Here is an 18,601-nt window from a genome sequence, read left to right as displayed (position 1 = left end):
CTCTCTCTCTCTCTCTCCGTCTCTCTCTCTCTGTCTCTCTCTCTCTGTCTCTCTCTCTCTCTCCGTCTCTCTCTCTGTCTCTCTCTCTCTGTCTCTCTCTCTCTCTCTCTCCGTCTGTCTCCGTCTCTGTCTCTCTCTCTGTCTCTATCTTTCTCCGTCTGTCTCCGTCTCTGTCTCTGTCTCTGTCTCTCTCTCTCAGGGTCGTTGTTCCAGGGAGAACTGTAAGTACCTACACCCTCCTGGTCACCTGAAGACCCAGCTGGAGATCAACGGCAGGAACAATCTCATCCAACAGAAGAACATGGCCATGCTGGCACAGCAGATGCAGCTGGCCAACGCCATGATGCCCGGCACACAGCTACAGACTACATGTATGGTAAGAGAAGATGGACGCACGCACGCATGCACACACACGCACGCACGCACGCACACACACACACACACACACACACTGGATCTAAGCCCCAGCACACGGTGCAACCAGACCCAGCCAGGCCAGTCAATGATAGACAACAGATTCAGAGACCTGCCATTTACTTCTGAGAAACATTGTTATTTAACACTCTCTTGTCTTAACACTCACTCACTCACACACACACACACACACACACACACACACACACACACACACACACACACACACACACACACACACACACACACACACACACACACACACACACACACACACACACACACACACACACACACACAGTCATCGCTTCATCAGGACAGGCCCCATTGAGGAGAAGAGAGGAAGCCATGAAAGGACTTAGAGGATGAGAGAACCAACAGTTTTCACAGTGACAGCAGCACCAACAACTTCCTTTGATGGAGAGGTTAAGAGAAGGACAGAGAAGAATAATAAAGAGATCAAGGAGAGAGAGGTTAACAGAGTAGGACAGAGAGAAGAAGAACAAAAAGAGCAAGGAGAGAGAGGTTGACAGAGTGGGACAGAGAGAAGAAGAACAAAGAGAGCAAGGAGAGAGAGGTTGACAGAGTGGGACAGAGAGAAGAAGAACAAAAAGAGCAAGGAGAGAGGTTGACAGAGTGGGACAGAGAGAAGAAGAACAAAAAGAGCAAGGAGAGAGGTTGACAGAGTGGGACAGAGAGAAGAAGAACAAAAAGAGCAAGGAGAGAGAGGTTGACAGAGTGGGACAGCAGTAGATGGTGAAAGACAGACAGGGAAAATGAACACAAAGGAAGCAGGAGTTAAGGCAAGGTGCTCACTGTTCTGTCTCTCTCTCTCTCTCGCCCTCTTTCTCTCCTAAACTCTCTCCATTTCTCACTGTCACACCCTCTCCTCCTCCTACTTCTCCCCATCTCTCCCTCCTCCCCATCTCTCCCTCCTTCCCTCTGTCTCCTCTCAGTGTGGGCATGTGTTTTCATTTCATGCATGGTGCTCAACTGAGGGTGATGTAATTAAAGCCTATTATAGCCTGGGCCAGAGTGATGATGCTGATGAGGCTTTATATTAGAGAGAGAACACTAATGGATGGCCCACGTCACTATGGGTTAGGAGACACCAGGCTACAGTACAGTCTCTATCTGTCCTTCCTTCCTTCCTTCCCTCTCTCTCTCTCTCTCTCTCTCACTCTCCTTCTCTCTCTCTCTCTCTCTCTCTCTTTCTCTTTCTCTTTACTTCTCTCTCTCTCCCCTCTTTCTCTCTCAACCCCCTTCTTTCTCTCTCTCCCGGAACACCACACCAACCAACCAAAAAAATACAATTGTAAATATTCAACAAAATACACATTAACAAAAATAAAATCCTGCCCCAGCCAACCTCGTCCTCCACAGACCTCAGCAACCTTTCAGAGGGGTGGAAAAAACAAGGACAACAGGGAACAGAAGACAGGAGCGACTGGACAACACAAAACACCCAGGCTAACTTGCTCTTACTGCAGATAGACTACAACAGACTGGCTCCCAGGCTAACTCTTTCTGTCTCCCTTTCTCTAAGTCTTGTTCTTTGTCTGTATTTTACTCCTCTTCACTCCTCACCTAGGATAGTCCGCATAGTCTCCTTTACTGTAGATGCTCTACAGATGGTCATACCATCAACAAACTGTTGATAAGGATCTGACTATCTGTTGTTAGCGGTTGATGTTACTTGTCAATAACACAGACCACAAGACAAATCAGGGGGGAAATAATTGGTTTATTCAAAGAGGACAAATCATAATCACTGTTATGCTGAGAGGTTGATGTTCATTCTCCCCTGTCCTCAGTGATTCTCTCCACAGAACAAAGGCACAGGATGTAGTTTTATAACCCAACCCTAGCCTGTGGTTGACCAATTAGAATTCCTTGCAATAAAACTTGGCCAATGGCCAAATAACAAGTATCCTGTTTCAGGCTCAATGCCTAGACAAATTCCTCCTATGTCTCTGACCCATTGATAATTAATTCCCTGTTACAGAAAAAAAAACACTATTTCCATTGATCGTTAATTCCCTCTTGACCTTTAGTCCTCTGCGTTGTGTATTTATTTTCAAAATATTCTTACACTGTTGATAAGCAACTAATTGCTAAGGTTACGATTAAGGTTAGGGTAAAGTTAAGAACAAGGTTTATAATAAGGGTTAGGGTTAAGGTTAGGGTTAGGATAATGGTTAAGGTTAGGTTAGGGCTAGGGTTAGTAGATAGTTAGTTGAAATGTTATTGAGCATCTACAGATGGACTACCCAAATAAAGTGTTACCTTTTTCCTCTAAGACTGGTTGAATATCTCTGACATATTTTAACACCGATATTGTGTTTCTCTTGTCTCCCTACAGCCGGTCCCCATGTTCTCTGTGACGCCCAGCCTTGCTTCTAATGCCAGTGCTGCTGCTGCAGCTGCCGCTGCGTTTAACCCCTACCTGGGCCCGGTGTCGCCCGGCCTGATGCCCACTGAGATCATGTCCAGCGCCCCGGTCTTGGTGACCAGTAACCCCAATGTCTCCATGCCCTCTGCCGCTGCTGCCGCCGCTGCACAGAAACTCATGAGGACAGACAGACTGGAGGTGAGTTGTTGAAATAAATACACATAAACACTGACTCAACCTGTCATTCTTCTCTGCAGCCTAGCACTTAATTTATCAGAAACACAACTCGCATGGTTTCCCAAATCTATAATCACTGTTATTGAGTGCAAGGCTGGCAACTAGAAGTCAATGAAGACTGAATATCTTTCACCGAAGTACATTTTCTATTCTTGGCTTGTGTCTCTTACATTACTAAAGGGCAGAGTTGAAAAGTGATGCTTAAACAGTTACATTGTGTATCTAATACACAGCAGTCTGTTACAGTAACTAACCCTCTGTTACCATAATATAGTCATGATTTTTCAGTCTGTTACAGTAACTAACCCTCTGTTACCGTAATATAGTCATGATTTTTCAGTCTGTTACAGTAACTAACCCTCTGTTACCGTAAGATATTCATGATTTATCAGTCTGTTACAGTAACTAACCCTCTGTTACTGTAAGATATTCATGATTTATCAGTCTGTTACAGTAACTAACCTTCTGTTACCGTAAGATATTCATGATTTATCAGTCTGTTACAGTAACTAACCCTCTGTACCCATAATGTACTCATTAGATTTATTAGGAAACAGAAGGATGCAAATTATCATAACTATCGCTTCCCACACATCATTAGCCCTGTCATTATCACACACACACTGACACAACACACACACACACACACACACACACACACACACACACACACACGCACACACACACACACACACACACCATCAGCCCTGTCATTATCACACACACACATACACACACACACACACACACACACACACACACACACACACACACACACACACACACACACACACACACACACACACACATATCATCAGCCCTGTCATGATCACTCACACACACACACACACACACACACACACACACACACACACTGACACCACACACACACACACACACACACACACACACACACACACACACACACACACACACACACACACACACACACACACACACATATCATCAGCCCTGTCATTATCACACACACACACACACACACACACACACACACACACATATCATCAGCCCTGTCATTATCACACACACACACACACACTGACACCACACACACACACACACACACACACACACAGACACACACACTGACACCACACGCACACACACACACACACACACACCACACACACACACACACACACTGACACCACACACACACGCACGCACACACACACTAACACCACACACACACACACACACACACACACACACACTGACACCACACACACACACACACACATATCATCAGCCCTGTCATGATCACTCACACACACACACACACACACACACACACACACACACACACACACACACACACACACACTGACACCACACACACACACACACACACACACACACACACACACACACACACACACACACACACACACACACACACACACACACACACACACATATCATTAGCCCTGTCATGATCACTCACACACACACACACGCACACACATACTAACAGACACACACTGACACACACGCGCGCACACACACACATGCACACACACACACACACACACACACACACACACACACACACACACACACACACACACATATCATCAGCCCTGTCATGATCACTCACACACACACACACACACACACTGACAACACACACACACACACACACAGACACACACACACACACACACACACACACACACACACTGGCACGCACACACAGACTGACACACACACACACACACATACACATCATTAGCCCTGTCATGATCACTCACTCACTCACACACACACACACTGGCACGCACACACACACACACACACACACACACACACACACACACACACACACACACACACACACACACACACACACACACACACACACACTGACACAATCACACACACAGACACGTACACACACACTGGCACAAACACACACACTTATGGTAGTCCATTGTATCTGATGACAACTTCCACTTCTGAGTTAATGATGAATTCTTTGGTGACTGTAGAGTCCAATCCAGTGATCCACAAACTTTATTGCAGATGGGTCCTATGCAGTCGGTGGTGGAGGGGCCAGCCAGGGTTGTCTCCTGAGCTGTTTTTGCTGTCTCTTGTGTGCTCCTCTCCTCCTCCTACCTCTTTACACCACTCTGGCAGAGCTGTCTCTAGGTGGAACGGTTGGCAGCAGCGTCCTCTAGGTCTGTGGGATTGATGTTGCACTTCTTCAGCAACGTTTCTAGATGGTCCATGAACCACTTCGTCTGCCCCCCTACAGACCGCAGACCAAGGTGTAGCTGGCCCCCCTACAGACCGCAGGCCAAGGTGTAGCTGGCCCCCCCCTACAGACTGCAGGCCAAGGTGTAGCTGCCCCCCCCCTACAGACCGCAGACCAAGGTGTAGCTGGCCCCCCTACAGACTGCAGGCCAAGGTGTAGCTGGCCCCCCTACAGACTGCAGACCAAGGTGTAGCTGGCCCCCCCCTAAGACCGCAGACCAAGGTGTAGCTGGCCCCCCTACAGACCGCAGGCCAAGGTGTAGCTGGCCCCCCTACAGACCGCAGGCCAAGGTGTAGCTGCCCCCCCCCCCCTACAGACCGCAGGCCAAGGTGTAGCTGGCCCCCCTACAGACCGCAGGCCAAGGTGTAGCTGGCCCCCCCCTATAGACCGCAGGCCAAGGTGTAGCTGCCCCCCCCCCCCCTACAGACCGCAGGCCAAGGTGTAGCTGGCCCCCCTACAGACCGCAGGCCAAGGTGTAGCTGGCCCCCCTACAGACCGCAGGCCAAGGTGTAGCTGGCACCCCCTACAGACCGCAGGCCAAGGTGTAGCTGGCACCCCCTACAGACCGCAGGCCAAGGTGTAGCTGCCCCCCCCTACAGACCGCAGGCCAAGGTGTAGCTGCCCATACAGGATCTTCTGCGACAAGAGCTACTGAGATATTCTAATGACATGCCCAAGCCAGCGCAGTTGGTGCTGGTGACCATGGCCTCCATACTCTAACAGTTGGTGCTGGGGTACCATGGCCTTCATACTCTCTCAGTTGGTGCTGGGTGACCATGGCCTTCACACTCTCTCAGTTGGTGCTGGGTGACCATGGCCTCCATACTCTAACAGTTGGTGCTGGGTGACCATGGCCTCCATACTCTAACAGTTGGTGTTGGGTGACCATGGCCTCCATACTCTTACAGTTGGTGCTGGGTGACCATGGCCTCCATACTCTAACAGTTGGTGTTGGGTGACCATGTCCTCCACACTCTAACAGTTGGTGCTGGGTGGCCATGGCCTCCATACTCTCTCAGTTGGTGCTGGGGGACCATGGCCTCCATACTCTAACAGTTGGTGTTGGGGGACCATGGCCTCCATACTCTCTCAGTTGGTGCTGGGTGACCATGGCCTCCATACTCTCTCAGTTGGTGCTGGGTGACCATGGCCTCCATACTCTAACAGTTGGTGCTGGGGGACCATGGCCTCTATACTCTAAGAGTTGGTGTTGGTGACCATGGCCTCCATACTCTTACAGTTGGTGCTGGGTGACCATGTCCTCCATACTCTCTCAGTTGGTGCTCGGTGACCATGGCCTCCACACTCTAACAGTTGGTGTTGGGTGACCATGGCCTCCATACTCTAACAGTTGGTGCTGGGTGACCATGTCCTCCATACTCTCTCAGTTGGTGCTCGGTGACCATGGCCTCCACACTCTAACAGTTGGTGTTGGGTGACCATGGCCTCCATACTCTAACAGTTGGTGCTGGGTGACCATGTCCTCCATACTCTAACAGTTGGTGCTGGTTGACCATGGTCTCCATACTCTAACAGTTGGTGCTGGGTGACCATAGCCTTCATACTCCTGCAGTTGGTCTTAGCAAGTATTTCTGTATTGGGCACACGGTTGTGCCAGGTCATTCCCAGGATGTGCTGCAAGCATCAAATGATGCTTGCAGCACATCCAACAGGTGAAGACCTTACAGTGAAATGCTTACTTACAAGACAGTTTTAAGAAATAAAAAGAAGAAAAATAAAGAAATACAACAAATAATTAAGAAGCAACAATAAAATAACAGTAGTGAGGCTATATACAGGGGGATCCGGTACGAAGTCAATGTGCGGGGGCACCGGTTAGTTGAGGTAATTTATGTAATATGTACAGTTGAAGTCGGAAGTTTACATACACCTTAGCCAAATACATTCAAACTCAGTTTTTCACAACTCCTGACATTTAATCCTAGTAAAAATTCCCTGAGTTAGGTCAGTTAGCATCACCACTTTATTTTAAGAATGTGAAATGTCAGAATATTAGAGAGAGAATGATTTATTTCAGCTTTTATTTCTTTCATCACATTCTCAGTGGGTCAGAAGTTTACATATACTCAATTAGTATTTGGTAGCATTGCCTTTAAATTGTTTAACCTGTTTGGGCTAGGGGGCAGTATTGAGAATTTTGGAAAAAAATATGTGCCCATTTTTAACTGCCTCCTACACCAACTCAGAAGCTAGAATATGCATATTATTGTTCAGGTTTGGATAGAAAACACTCTGAATTTTCTAAAACAGTTTGAATGGTGTCTGTAAGTATAACAAAACTCATATTGCAGGCAAAAACCTGTGAAAAATAGATTTGAAAAAATGTGAATTTTGTGACTGTACTATTTAGTGTCATTGTTTTATAGATACCATAGTGAGAAAGGATTCAGTTCACAACTCCTACGGCTTCCACTAGATGTCAACGATCTTTATAAAGTTGTTTGAAGCATTTGTGATGAATAGGGAGCAAATTAGAATGCAAGGAAGTTGACACGTCATCACTTCATTTTTTGCGCCTGCGCATAAATCTGAGAAGAGTGTCTTTGTCATAATCGTTTATTCTAGACACTTGATAGGTTGTGTGAAAATATTACTGATGTTTACTGATGTTTCACGTTAAAAATGGACCAAAAGATTAATGCTAAACAACGTTTGACATGTTTGAACAAACGTAAATAGATTATTTACTAGTTTTTTTTTAGCTTTTCGTCGTGACTTTACACAACCCACCACGTTTTGTGGGAGCCTACTGAACGCTAACTATTTGGTGTTATTTGGACATAAATTATGAACTTTGTCAAAAGAAACCACATTTGTTCTGGACCTGGGATCGCTGGCACTGCCTTCTGATGGAGATAATCAAAGGTAAGGGGATATTTACAATGTTATTATCGATATTAGATGACGCTAACTGTATAGCTTAGCTTATAGCTTAGCTTATTGTTCTTAGCATAGTACCCTGTTTATTGCAAAATGTGATTTCCCAGTAAAGTTATTTTGAGATCTGGCCATTCGGTAGCAATTACGAGATGATAATATATTATTCTTTGAATGACAATATTATAATTTACCAATGTTTTCGAATAGTAATTCCGTGATTTGTAATGCTGGATTCACTGGGAGCATTCGAGCCGAAAAAAAATCTGAATTTCACCACGACTGTAAATGCTGTTTTTGGATATAAATATGAACTTGATGGAACTAAAAATGCATGTATTGTATAACATAATGTCCTATGAGTGTCATCTGATGCAGATTGTCAAAGGTAAGTGCATAATTCTAGCTAGTTTTCTGTCTGTTGATGCCCTTCTTTGAATTGGCTAAAGATTACACACAGCTATTGTCAATGTACTCTCCTAACATAACCTAACTTTATGCATTCTCCGTAAAGCCTCTGAAAATCGGACAGCGTGGTTAGATTTAGGAGATATATCTTTCAAATGGAGGAAAATAGTTGATTATTTGAGTATTTGAAATGATTACTCTTGCAGTTTTGAATTCCCTGCCATGGTCACATGACAATGAATCCCAATACCGGGATAAGATCCTGCCCCCTTGGGTCAAACGTATCGGGTAGCCTTCCACAAGCTTCCAAAATAAGTTGGGTGAATTTTGGCCCATTCCTCCTGACAGAGCTGGTGTAACTGAGTCAGGTTTGTAGGCCTCCTTGCTTGCACACGCTTTTTCAGTTCTTCCAACAAATGTTCTATGGGATTGAGGTCAGGGCTTTGTGATGGCCACTCCAATACCTTGACTTTGTTGTCCTTATGCCATTTTGCCACAACTTTGGAAGTATGTTTGGGGTCATTGTCCATTTGGAAGACCCATTTGTGATGAAGCTTTAACTTCCTGACTGATGTCTTGAGATGTTGCTTCAAAATATCCACCTAATTTTCCTTCCTCATGATGCCATTTATTTTGTGAAGTGCAACAGTCCCTCCTGCAGCAAAGCACCCCCACAACATGATGCTGCCACCCCCGTGCTTCATGGTTGGGATGGTGTTCTTCGGCTTGCAAGCCTCCCCCTTTTTCCTCCAAACATAATGATGGTCATTTTGGCCAAACAGTTCTATTTTTGTTTTATCAGACCAGAGGACATTTCTCCAAATAGTACGATATTTTTCCCCATGTGCAGTCTGGCTTTTTTATGGCGGTTTTGGAGAAGTGGCTTCTTCCTTGCTGATCGGCCTTTCAGGTTATGTCGATATAGGACTCGTTTTACTGTGGATATAGATACTTTTGTACCTGTTTCCTCCAGCATCTTCACAAGGTCCTTTGCTGTTGTTCTGGGATTGATTTGCACTTTTCGCACCAAAGTAGTTTCATCTCTAGGAGACAGAACGCGCCTCCTTCCTGAGCAGTATGATGGCTGCGTGGTCCCATGGTGTTTATACTTGTGTACTATTGTTTGTACAGATGAAGGTGGTACCTTCAGGCGTTTGGAAATTGCTCCCAGGGATGAAACAGACTTGTGGAGGTCTACAATATTTTTTCTGAGGTCTTGGCTGATTTCTTTACATTTTCCCATGATGTCAAGCAAAGAGGCACTGAGCTTGAAGGTAGGCCTTGAAATACATCCACAGGTACATTTACATTTACATTTAAGTCATTTAGCAGACGCTCTTATCCAGAGCGACTTACAATTGGTGCATTCACCTTATGATATCCAGTGGAACAACCACTTTACAATAGTGCATCTAAATCTTTTAGGGGGGGGGGTTAGAAGGATTACTTTATCCTATCCCAGGTATTCCTTAAAGAGGTGGGGTTTCAGGTGTCTCCGGAAGGTGGTGATTGACTCCGCTGTCCTGGCGTCGTGAGGGAGCTTGTTCCACCATTGGGGTGCCAGAGCAGCGAACAGTTTTGACTGGGCTGAGCGGGAACTGTGCTTCCTCAGAGGTAGGGAGGCGAGCAGGCCAGAGGTGGATGAACGCAGTGCCCTTCTTTGGGTGTAGGGCCTGATCAGAGCCTGAAGGTACGGAGGTGCCGTTCCCCTCACAGCTCCGTAGGCAAGCACCATGGTCTTGTAGCGGATGCGAGCTTCAACTGGAAGCCAGTGGAGAGAGCGGAGGAGCGGGGTGATGTGAGAGAACTTGGGAAGGTTGAACACCAGACGGGCTGCGGCGTTCTGGATGAGTTGTAGGGGTTTAATGGCACAGGCAGGGAGCCCAGCCAACAGCGAGTTGCAGTAATCCAGACGGGAGATGACAAGTGCCTGGATTAGGACCTGCGCCGCTTCCTGTGTGAGGCAGGGTCGTACTCTGCGAATGTTGTAGAGCATGAACCTACAGGATCGGGTCACCGCCTTGATGTTAGTGGAGAACGACAGGGTGTTGTCCAGGATCACGCCGAGGTTCTTAGCACTCTGGAAGGAGGACACAAGGGAGTTGTCAACCGTGATGGCGAGATCATGGAACGGGCAGTCCTTCCCCGGGAGGAAGAGCAGCTCCGTCTTGCCGAGGTTCAGCTTGAGGTGGTGATCCGTCATCCACACTGATATGTCTGCCAGACATGCAGAGATGCGATTCACCACCTGGTTATCAGAAGGGGGAAACGAGAAGATTAATTGTGTGTCGTCTGCATAGCAATGATAGGAAAGACCATGTGAGGATATGACAGAGCCAAGTGACTTGGTGTATAGCGAGAATAGGAGAGGGCCTAGAACAGAGCCCTGGGGGACACCAGTGGTGAGAGCACGTGGTGCGGAGACAGATTCTCGCCACACCACCTGGTAGGAGCGACCTGTCAGGTAGGACGCAATCCAAGCGTGGGCCGTGCCGGAGATGCCCAACTCGGAGAGGGTGGAGAGGAGGATCTGATGGTTCACAGTATCAAAGGCAGCAGATAGGTCTAGAAGGATGAGAGCAGAGGAGAGAGAGTTAGCCTTAGCAGTGCGGAGAGCCTCCGTGACACAGAGAAGAGCAGTCTCAGTTGAATGTCCAGTCTTGAAACCTGACTGATTAGGATCAAGAAGGTCATTCTGAGAGAGATAGCAGGAGAGCTGGCCAAGGACAGCACGTTCAAGAGTTTTGGAGAGAAAAGAAAGAAGGGATACTGGTCTGTAGTTGTTGACATCGGAGTGATCGAGTGTAGGTTTTTTCAGAAGGGGTGCAACTCTCGCTCTCTTGAAGACGGAAGGGACGTAGCCAGCGGTCAAGGATGAGTTGATGAGCGAGGTGAGGTAGGGGAGAAGGTCTCCGGAAATGGTCTGGAGAAGAGAGGAGGGGATAGGGTCAAGTGGGCAGGTTGTTGGGCGGCCGGCCGTCACAAGACGTGAGATTTCATCTGGAGAGAGAGGGGAGAAAGAGGTCAAAGCACAGGGTAGGGCAGTGTGAGCAGGACCAGCGGTGTTGTTTGACTTAGCAAACGAGGATGGGATATCGTCAACCTTCTTTTCAAAATGGTTGACGAAGTCATCCGCAGAGAGGGAGGAGGGGGGGGAGGGGGAGGAGGATTTAGGAGGGAGGAGAAGGTAGCAAAGAGCTTCCTAGGGTTAGAGGCAGATGCTTGGAATTTAGAGTGGTAGAAAGTGGCATTAGCAGTAGAGACAGAAGAGGAGAATGTAGAGAGGAGGGAGTCAAAGGATGCCCGGTCCGCAGGCAGGCGAGTTTTCCTCCATTTCCGCTCGGCTGCCCGGAGCCCTGTTCTGTGAGCTCGCAGTGAGTCGTCGAGCCACGGAGCAGGAGGGGAGGACCGAGCCGGCCTGGAGGATAGGGGACAGAGAAAATCAAAGGATGCAGAAAGGGAGGAGAGGAGGGTTGAGGAGGCAGAATCAGGAGATAGGTTGGAGAAGGTTTGAGCAGAGGGAAGAGATGATAGGATGGAAGAGGAGAGAGTAGCGGGAGAGAGAGAGCGAAGGTTGGGACGGCGCAATACCATCCGAGTAGGGGCAGAGTGAGAAGTGTTGGATGAGAGCGAGAGGAAAAAGGATACAAGGTAGTGGTCGGAGACTTGGAGGGGAGGTGCAATGAGATTAGTGGAAGAACAGCATCTAGTAAAGATGAGGTCAAGCGTATTGCCTGCCTTGTGAGTAGGGGGGGAAGGTGAGAGGGTGAGGTCAAAAGAGGAGAGGAGTGGAAAGAAGGAGGCAGAGAGGAATGAGTCAAAGGTAGACGTGGGGAGGTTAACCTCTCTGGGGTATGTGGGACGAACTCGTCCCACCTACGTAACAGCTACTGAAATTCCAGTGGCGCGATTTTTGAATCGTTAGAAATACTATTACTTCAATTTCTCAAACATATGACTATTTTACAGCTATTTAAAGACAAGAATCTCGTTAATCTAACCCCACTGTCCGATTTCAAAAAGGCTTTACAACGAAAGCAAAACATTAGATTATGTCAGCAGAGTGCCCAGCCAGAAAAAATCAGACACCCATTTTTCAAGCTAGCATATCATGTCACATAAACCCAAACCACAGCTAAATGCAGCACTAACCTTTTATGATCTTCATCAGATGACACACCTAGGACATTGTGTTATACAATACATGCATGTCTGTTCAATCAAGTTCATATTTATATCAAAAAACAGCTTTTTGCATTAGCATGTGACGTTCAGAAAAAGCATAACCCCCGCAAACTTCCGGGGAATTTACTAACAGTTTGCTAAATTACTCACGATAAACGTTCACAAAAAGCATAACAATTATTTTAAGAATTATAGATACATTACTCCTCTATGCACTCGATATGTCCGATTTTAAAATAGCTTTTCGGATGAAGCACATTTTGCAATAATCTAAGTACATAGCCCGGCATTACAGGGCTAGCTATTTAGATACCCACCCAGGTCAGCCTCCACCAAAATCACATTTCCTATAAGAAAAATGTTCTTACCTTGCTTGTTCTTCATCAGAATACACTGCCAGGACTTCTACTTCAATAACAAATGTTGGTTTGGTCCCAAATAATCCATCGTTATATCCAAACAGCGACGTTTTGTTCGTGAGTTCTAGACACTATCAGAATGCTTCTTCACGGTCCCGCGCATGGCGCATTGGCGTGTCAAAAATGTCTAAATATTCCATTACCGTACTTCGAAGCATGTCAACCGCTGTTTAAAACCAATTTTTATGCCATTTAACTCGTAGATAAGTGATAATATTCCGACCGGGAGTATGCATTGAGCCTAAACAGCCGAATAAAATTTCTCCTCAGAAGCGACTCGTGCACGCGCCTCATTCAAAGGTCCTCGGAGCAGCCACTTACAAAAGGTGATAATGTGTTTCAGCCTGAGGCTCCCTCGTAAACCTTCAGTTATTTCCCGGGCTCTGAGAGCCTATCGGAGCCCTGGGAATTGTCACGTTACAGCTAAGATCCTTACTTTTCAATAAAAAGATGCAAGACGCACGACTCCTTGTCAGACAGGGTACTTCCTGCTTGAAACCTTGTCAGGTTTTTGCCTGCCATAGGAGTTCTGTTATACTCACAGACACCATTCAAACAGTTTTAGAAAATTCAGAGTGTTTTCTATCCAAACCTGAACAATAATATGCATATTCTAGCTTCTGAGTTGGTGTAGGAGGCAGTTAAAAATGGGAACATATTTTTTCCAAAATTCTCAATACTGCCCCCTAGCCCAGACAGGTTAAAGTCACCCAGAACTGTGAGAGGTGAGCCATCCTCAGGAAAGGAACTTATCAAGGCGTCAAGCTCATTGATGAACTCTCCAAGGGAACCTGGACGGCGATAAATGATAAGGATGTTAAGCTTGAAAGGGCTGGTAACTGTGACAGCATGGAATTCAAATGAGGAGATAGACAGATGGGTCAGGGGAGAAAGAGAGAATGTCCACTTGGGAGAGATGAGGATTCCAGTGCCACCACCCCGCTGGCTCGATGCTCTAGGGGTATGCGAGAACACGTGGGCAGAGGATGAGAGAGCAGTAGGAGTAGCAGTGTTATCTGTGGTAATCCATGTTTCCGTCAGCGCCAGGAAGTCTAGGGACTGGAGGGTAGCATAGGCTGAGATGAACTCAGCCTTGTTGGCCGCAGACCGGCAGTTCCAGAGGCTGCCGGAGACCTGGAACTCCACATGGGTCGTGCGTGCTGGGACCACCAGGTTAGAGCGGCAGCGGCCACGCGGTGTGAAGCGTTTGTATGGCCTGTGCAGAGGGGAGAGAACAGGAATAGACAGACACATAGTTGACAAGCTACAGAAGAGGCTACGCTAATGCAAAGGAGATTGGAATGACAAGTGGACTAGACATCTCGAATGTTCAGAAAGTTAAGCTTACGTTGCAAAAATCTTATTGACTAAAATGACGAAAATGATACAGTACTGCTGGCTGGTGGAGTAGGCTAGCTAGCAGTGGCTGCGTTGTTGACTTTGTTGGAACGTGTAGCTGGCTAGGTAACCTCGATAGTTTCAGTACTACACCTTGTCATGATACAAAAGCAACTTTGTAGCTAGCTAACATAACACTAATCAAGACGTTCCTTTGTAATGTATTTAGTTTCTACAATGCTGCTCGTCGGTAATAGTTGGCTAGGTTTGGAAAAATGGTGTCGCGGGGGACGGAAATAGCTGGCTAGCTAACCTCGATAATTACTAAACTACACAATTATCAAGCTATGACAAAGACAACTATGTAGCCAGCTAGCTAACACTGCACTAGTCAAATCGTTCCGTTGTAATGTATTAGTATCTACAGCGCTGCTAGTCGGTAACGGTTGGCTAGCTAGCAGTGGGTTTGATGATGACTAAGTCTGGAGTCTGGACAACGGCGTCGCGTCGCAGCTGGCTAGCTAACCTCGATAATTACTCTAAACTACATAATTATCTTAGATACAAAGACAGCAAAGACAACTATGTAGCTAGCTAACTAACACTAACACTAACACTAAACTAATCAAGTCGTTCCGTTGTAATGTAATAGTTTCTACAGTGCTGCTAGTCGGTAGAAGTTAGCTAGTTGGCTAGCTAGCAGTGTTGACTAGCTAGCTAGCAGTGTTGACTACGTTAGGACGAAAATAGCTAACCTCGATAATACTCTAATTACTCTAAACTACACAATTATCTTAGATACAAAGACAGCAAAGACAACTATGTAGCTAGCTAACTAACACTAACACTAAACTAATCAACTCGTTCCGTTGTAATGTAATAGTTTCTACAGTGCTGCTAGTCGGTAGAAGTTAGCTAGTTGGCTAGCTAGCAGTGTTGACTAGCTAGCCAGCAGTGTTGACTACGTTAGGATGAAAATAGCTAACCTCGATAATACTCTAATTACTCTAAACTACACAATTATCTTTGATACAAAGACGGCTATGTAGCTAGCTAAGAAAAATTGCTCAGATCAAACAAATCAAACCGTTGTAATGTAATGAAGTGTAATATTACCTGTGGAGCGAAGTGAAGTGCGACTGCTCGCTCCAAACCGGGAACTGAGGATGGTACACCTACAATTGACTCAAATGATGCCAATTAGCCTATCAGAAGCTTCTAAAGCCATGACATCATTTTCTGTAATTTTCCAAGCTGTTTTAAAGGCACAGTCAACTTAGTGTATGTAAACTTCTGACCCACTGTAATTGTGAAACAGTGAATTATAAGCGAAATAATATGTCTGTAAACAATTGTTGGAAAAATACTTGTGTCATGCACAAAGTAGATGTCCTAAACAGTCCAAAATCATATTACACATTTTCACAAACAGTTCCATCCTTATTCATTCATTTTATACAACCATTAGATGTAAGTCTCATACCTGAGACTCTTCTATAAACATGATTATGGTAATGTGGCCGTATTGTCTCTCATGAGTTTCACAAAATTGTAGCAAACGGACCAGTTCATAGCTGTATTCTTCACCGATCTTTTACACCTTCTCCAGAACCTGAGTATTGTTCGGTTGTCAAGTTCTGTGAGGTAGAAGAAATTCCTTTGTGTGGTCTATGAAAACTCACTCTGTCTCTATACTGTGGCCATGAGGAGAGAATCTCCTCATAGGAATTTACGACCTCTTCTTACAGAGCCTGGTGTCAGGAGTATAGAGGTCGGGGGATGGTGCATAGAAAAGGGCTGGTGCAGAGGGAGGGGGGTCAACTGTGCTCGCTGTACCCAAGAGGGCAACATCATGACATACCCCCCTGGTGGTTTGGATCTTGTTTATCCTGCAAGTTACAAATCAACATAAAATCATGACCATGTGATGTCCTGTTTGTAGATCATCGTTGCAGTCCCCTCTGGTGGTCGAACTTGGTAGGCTTCTCTGAAAGCGGAGCAGTCCTCCACAAGGATGGGCAGTTGATGTCCTGTTGGTGATCGCCGTTGCAGTCCCCTCTAGTGGTGTACCTTGGTAGGTTCCCTGTAAGCTATGTACGAGTTGTCAGCGGCCGTATTGTTATGAGAATGGCTGTAACCTTTCAACCAAATCTCCTGGTGTTTGTGCTTCAAAACGCTCAGTGGCTGTTGAGGAATGTCAGTCACCACAGCGTCCGCGTGTGGCAACCTCTTCAGTACCTGCGAACTGAGACAAGGATATCGGTCTGTGATATCGCAAAGTGTTTCACCAGTGGGAGTCATCAGGTCAGTTGCTGGACTGACGCCATTAGTGTCATTGTAAGGGGTGACAGTCCCCAACAAATCGGAAGGTGTATCATCGGAAGCAGAGTATACTCTGCGCATCAATGTTTTTCTTGCTGAGACGGCCGCAGTGCTTGAGGAAGTGTCCGAAGGGCAAGAGAAGTTCATGTCAACTACCGTATTGCACGACTGCAAGGAGGAGGGAAGTTGCTTATTCACAGAGACAGCTGGCTCGAAATCATGAAAAGAATGGCCAATTAGGTTGGCTGACGGAATGTGTCGAGATATCATAATATCTCCTTGGATTGGATTCTGCACCAAGAGGTTTCTAAACGTCTTTTTCCCAAGGGGTGCTTTCGACAGATACCCCTCGTGAATGACTGCGTTGCAGCTAGCGTTAGGGAAAGACAGTGTGGTCAGTGGAGAAGGCACTGTGGCCTGTGACCATACCTGGTTGGTTTTCCAATCCATCAATGGGAGTAACCGATCCATCAAGTCTGCTCCAAGTAGCAGGGGTACAGTTTCGAGGCTGGTAACATACACAGGGTGCACGAGCGATACGTCCTTGAAGTGTTGTTTCAGCATGACTCTCAATGTGAGAGGTGAGGTAGTCTGAGTGACCCCTCGAAGTGTAGTGTCGCATCGTTCCACTTTTAACCAACGTTTAGTTGGCTTCAAAGCCGTTTTGAGATCATCGAACAATGTTTGAGAGATGAGTAATATTGTCGCACCCGAATCAATTAGCGCGTGACAAGTCAAGCAGTCCTCCAGGACTGTTTCCAGGTATGGCCGTTTAGATTCGTGGTTATTGGACATATTCCCCACAAAGTGGAGTGGTCGTTCGCAACGACGTGATGTGCCATTTCTGTTCAAGGTGGAAGCAGATTGACTTGGGCTTAGGCTTGGCTTTAACGAAGCGTTTGACCTTTTTCTTCGCAACCTTTGTATCATAGTCTATAGACAAAGCCCAGGGGCTTGTTTCTTGATCAAGCGGGCCCTGGATAGGGTCTTGAATGAGAGCGGGAGAAATTTGAACTTTAACGTCCTTGCTATGGGTGTTAATTCCTGCGGACCTGGTGTCCGGTAATTCCCCGTCTAGTCCTTGTGACTTATCTTTTACCCTTTTCTCAAATTGTTCTCGCTTTAGTTCTTCCCGTAGTGGAACTTCTGGAGAACATTGGTATACGTTTTGATCGTCCTTCAACCCTTTGTTACCCTTGTGCTCTGACACTTTTTGTGGGTTGGGTGCAGGAACGTAGCGAACAGGTCGATTGTAGCGGTAGTCATGTTGATGGCGACGTACTTTACAGTTATTTTGACCGCGGAGGTTATTGGCATCATGGTTTCGTGGTAGAAACTGTTGTTGTGCGTCATCTCTCAACGCTCCAATACCTGATAATGCACCCTCTCTTCAAAACCGAGTGGTCAGGGCTCTTAGCGTTGTGAACGTTGCCTCAATAGCTGTGCTTGCAAGCTCTCTGAGTTGTAAGACAGGCAAGCCAACGTGGGCTGCAGGGCCCAAGTAGGTTATGAAGGTGGGATACATATTCGACAGAAACATTTGTTTGAATGGTAACAGCTCTACCATTCCTGTTTCAGTGAGTAGGCCAAAGTAAGCTAAACGAAGCCTATGATAGTAAGCTTGTGGGTGTTTGTTCCGAGCTTGTTTGACGGTGTTAGCCAGTGAGCTATCGTGTTTGCGAGTCGCAGAACCACTGAATTCTAATTTCAAAG

At 46.4% G+C, this 18,601-nt stretch overlaps 1 protein-coding gene across 6 annotated transcripts in view; it reads left to right on the top strand.

The window, feature by feature from the left end:
• Positions 1 to 18,601, top strand: part of LOC115163786 (muscleblind-like protein 1) — a 101,942-nt gene that overhangs the window by 50,622 nt on the left and 32,719 nt on the right. For all 6 annotated transcript variants that reach the window (XM_029715955.1, XM_029715952.1, XM_029715953.1 and 3 more), the window contains exons 2-3: positions 200 to 376; positions 2,777 to 3,004. In XM_029715955.1, coding sequence (XP_029571815.1) covers positions 200 to 376; positions 2,777 to 3,004 — 405 coding nt within the window. The remainder of the gene's footprint in view (positions 1 to 199; positions 377 to 2,776; positions 3,005 to 18,601) is intronic.

This window comes from Salmo trutta, chromosome 26, assembly GCF_901001165.1.
Source record: "Salmo trutta chromosome 26, fSalTru1.1, whole genome shotgun sequence".
Lineage (NCBI taxonomy): Eukaryota > Metazoa > Chordata > Actinopteri > Salmoniformes > Salmonidae > Salmo > Salmo trutta.
This window is presented reverse-complemented; position numbering and strand designations above follow the sequence as displayed.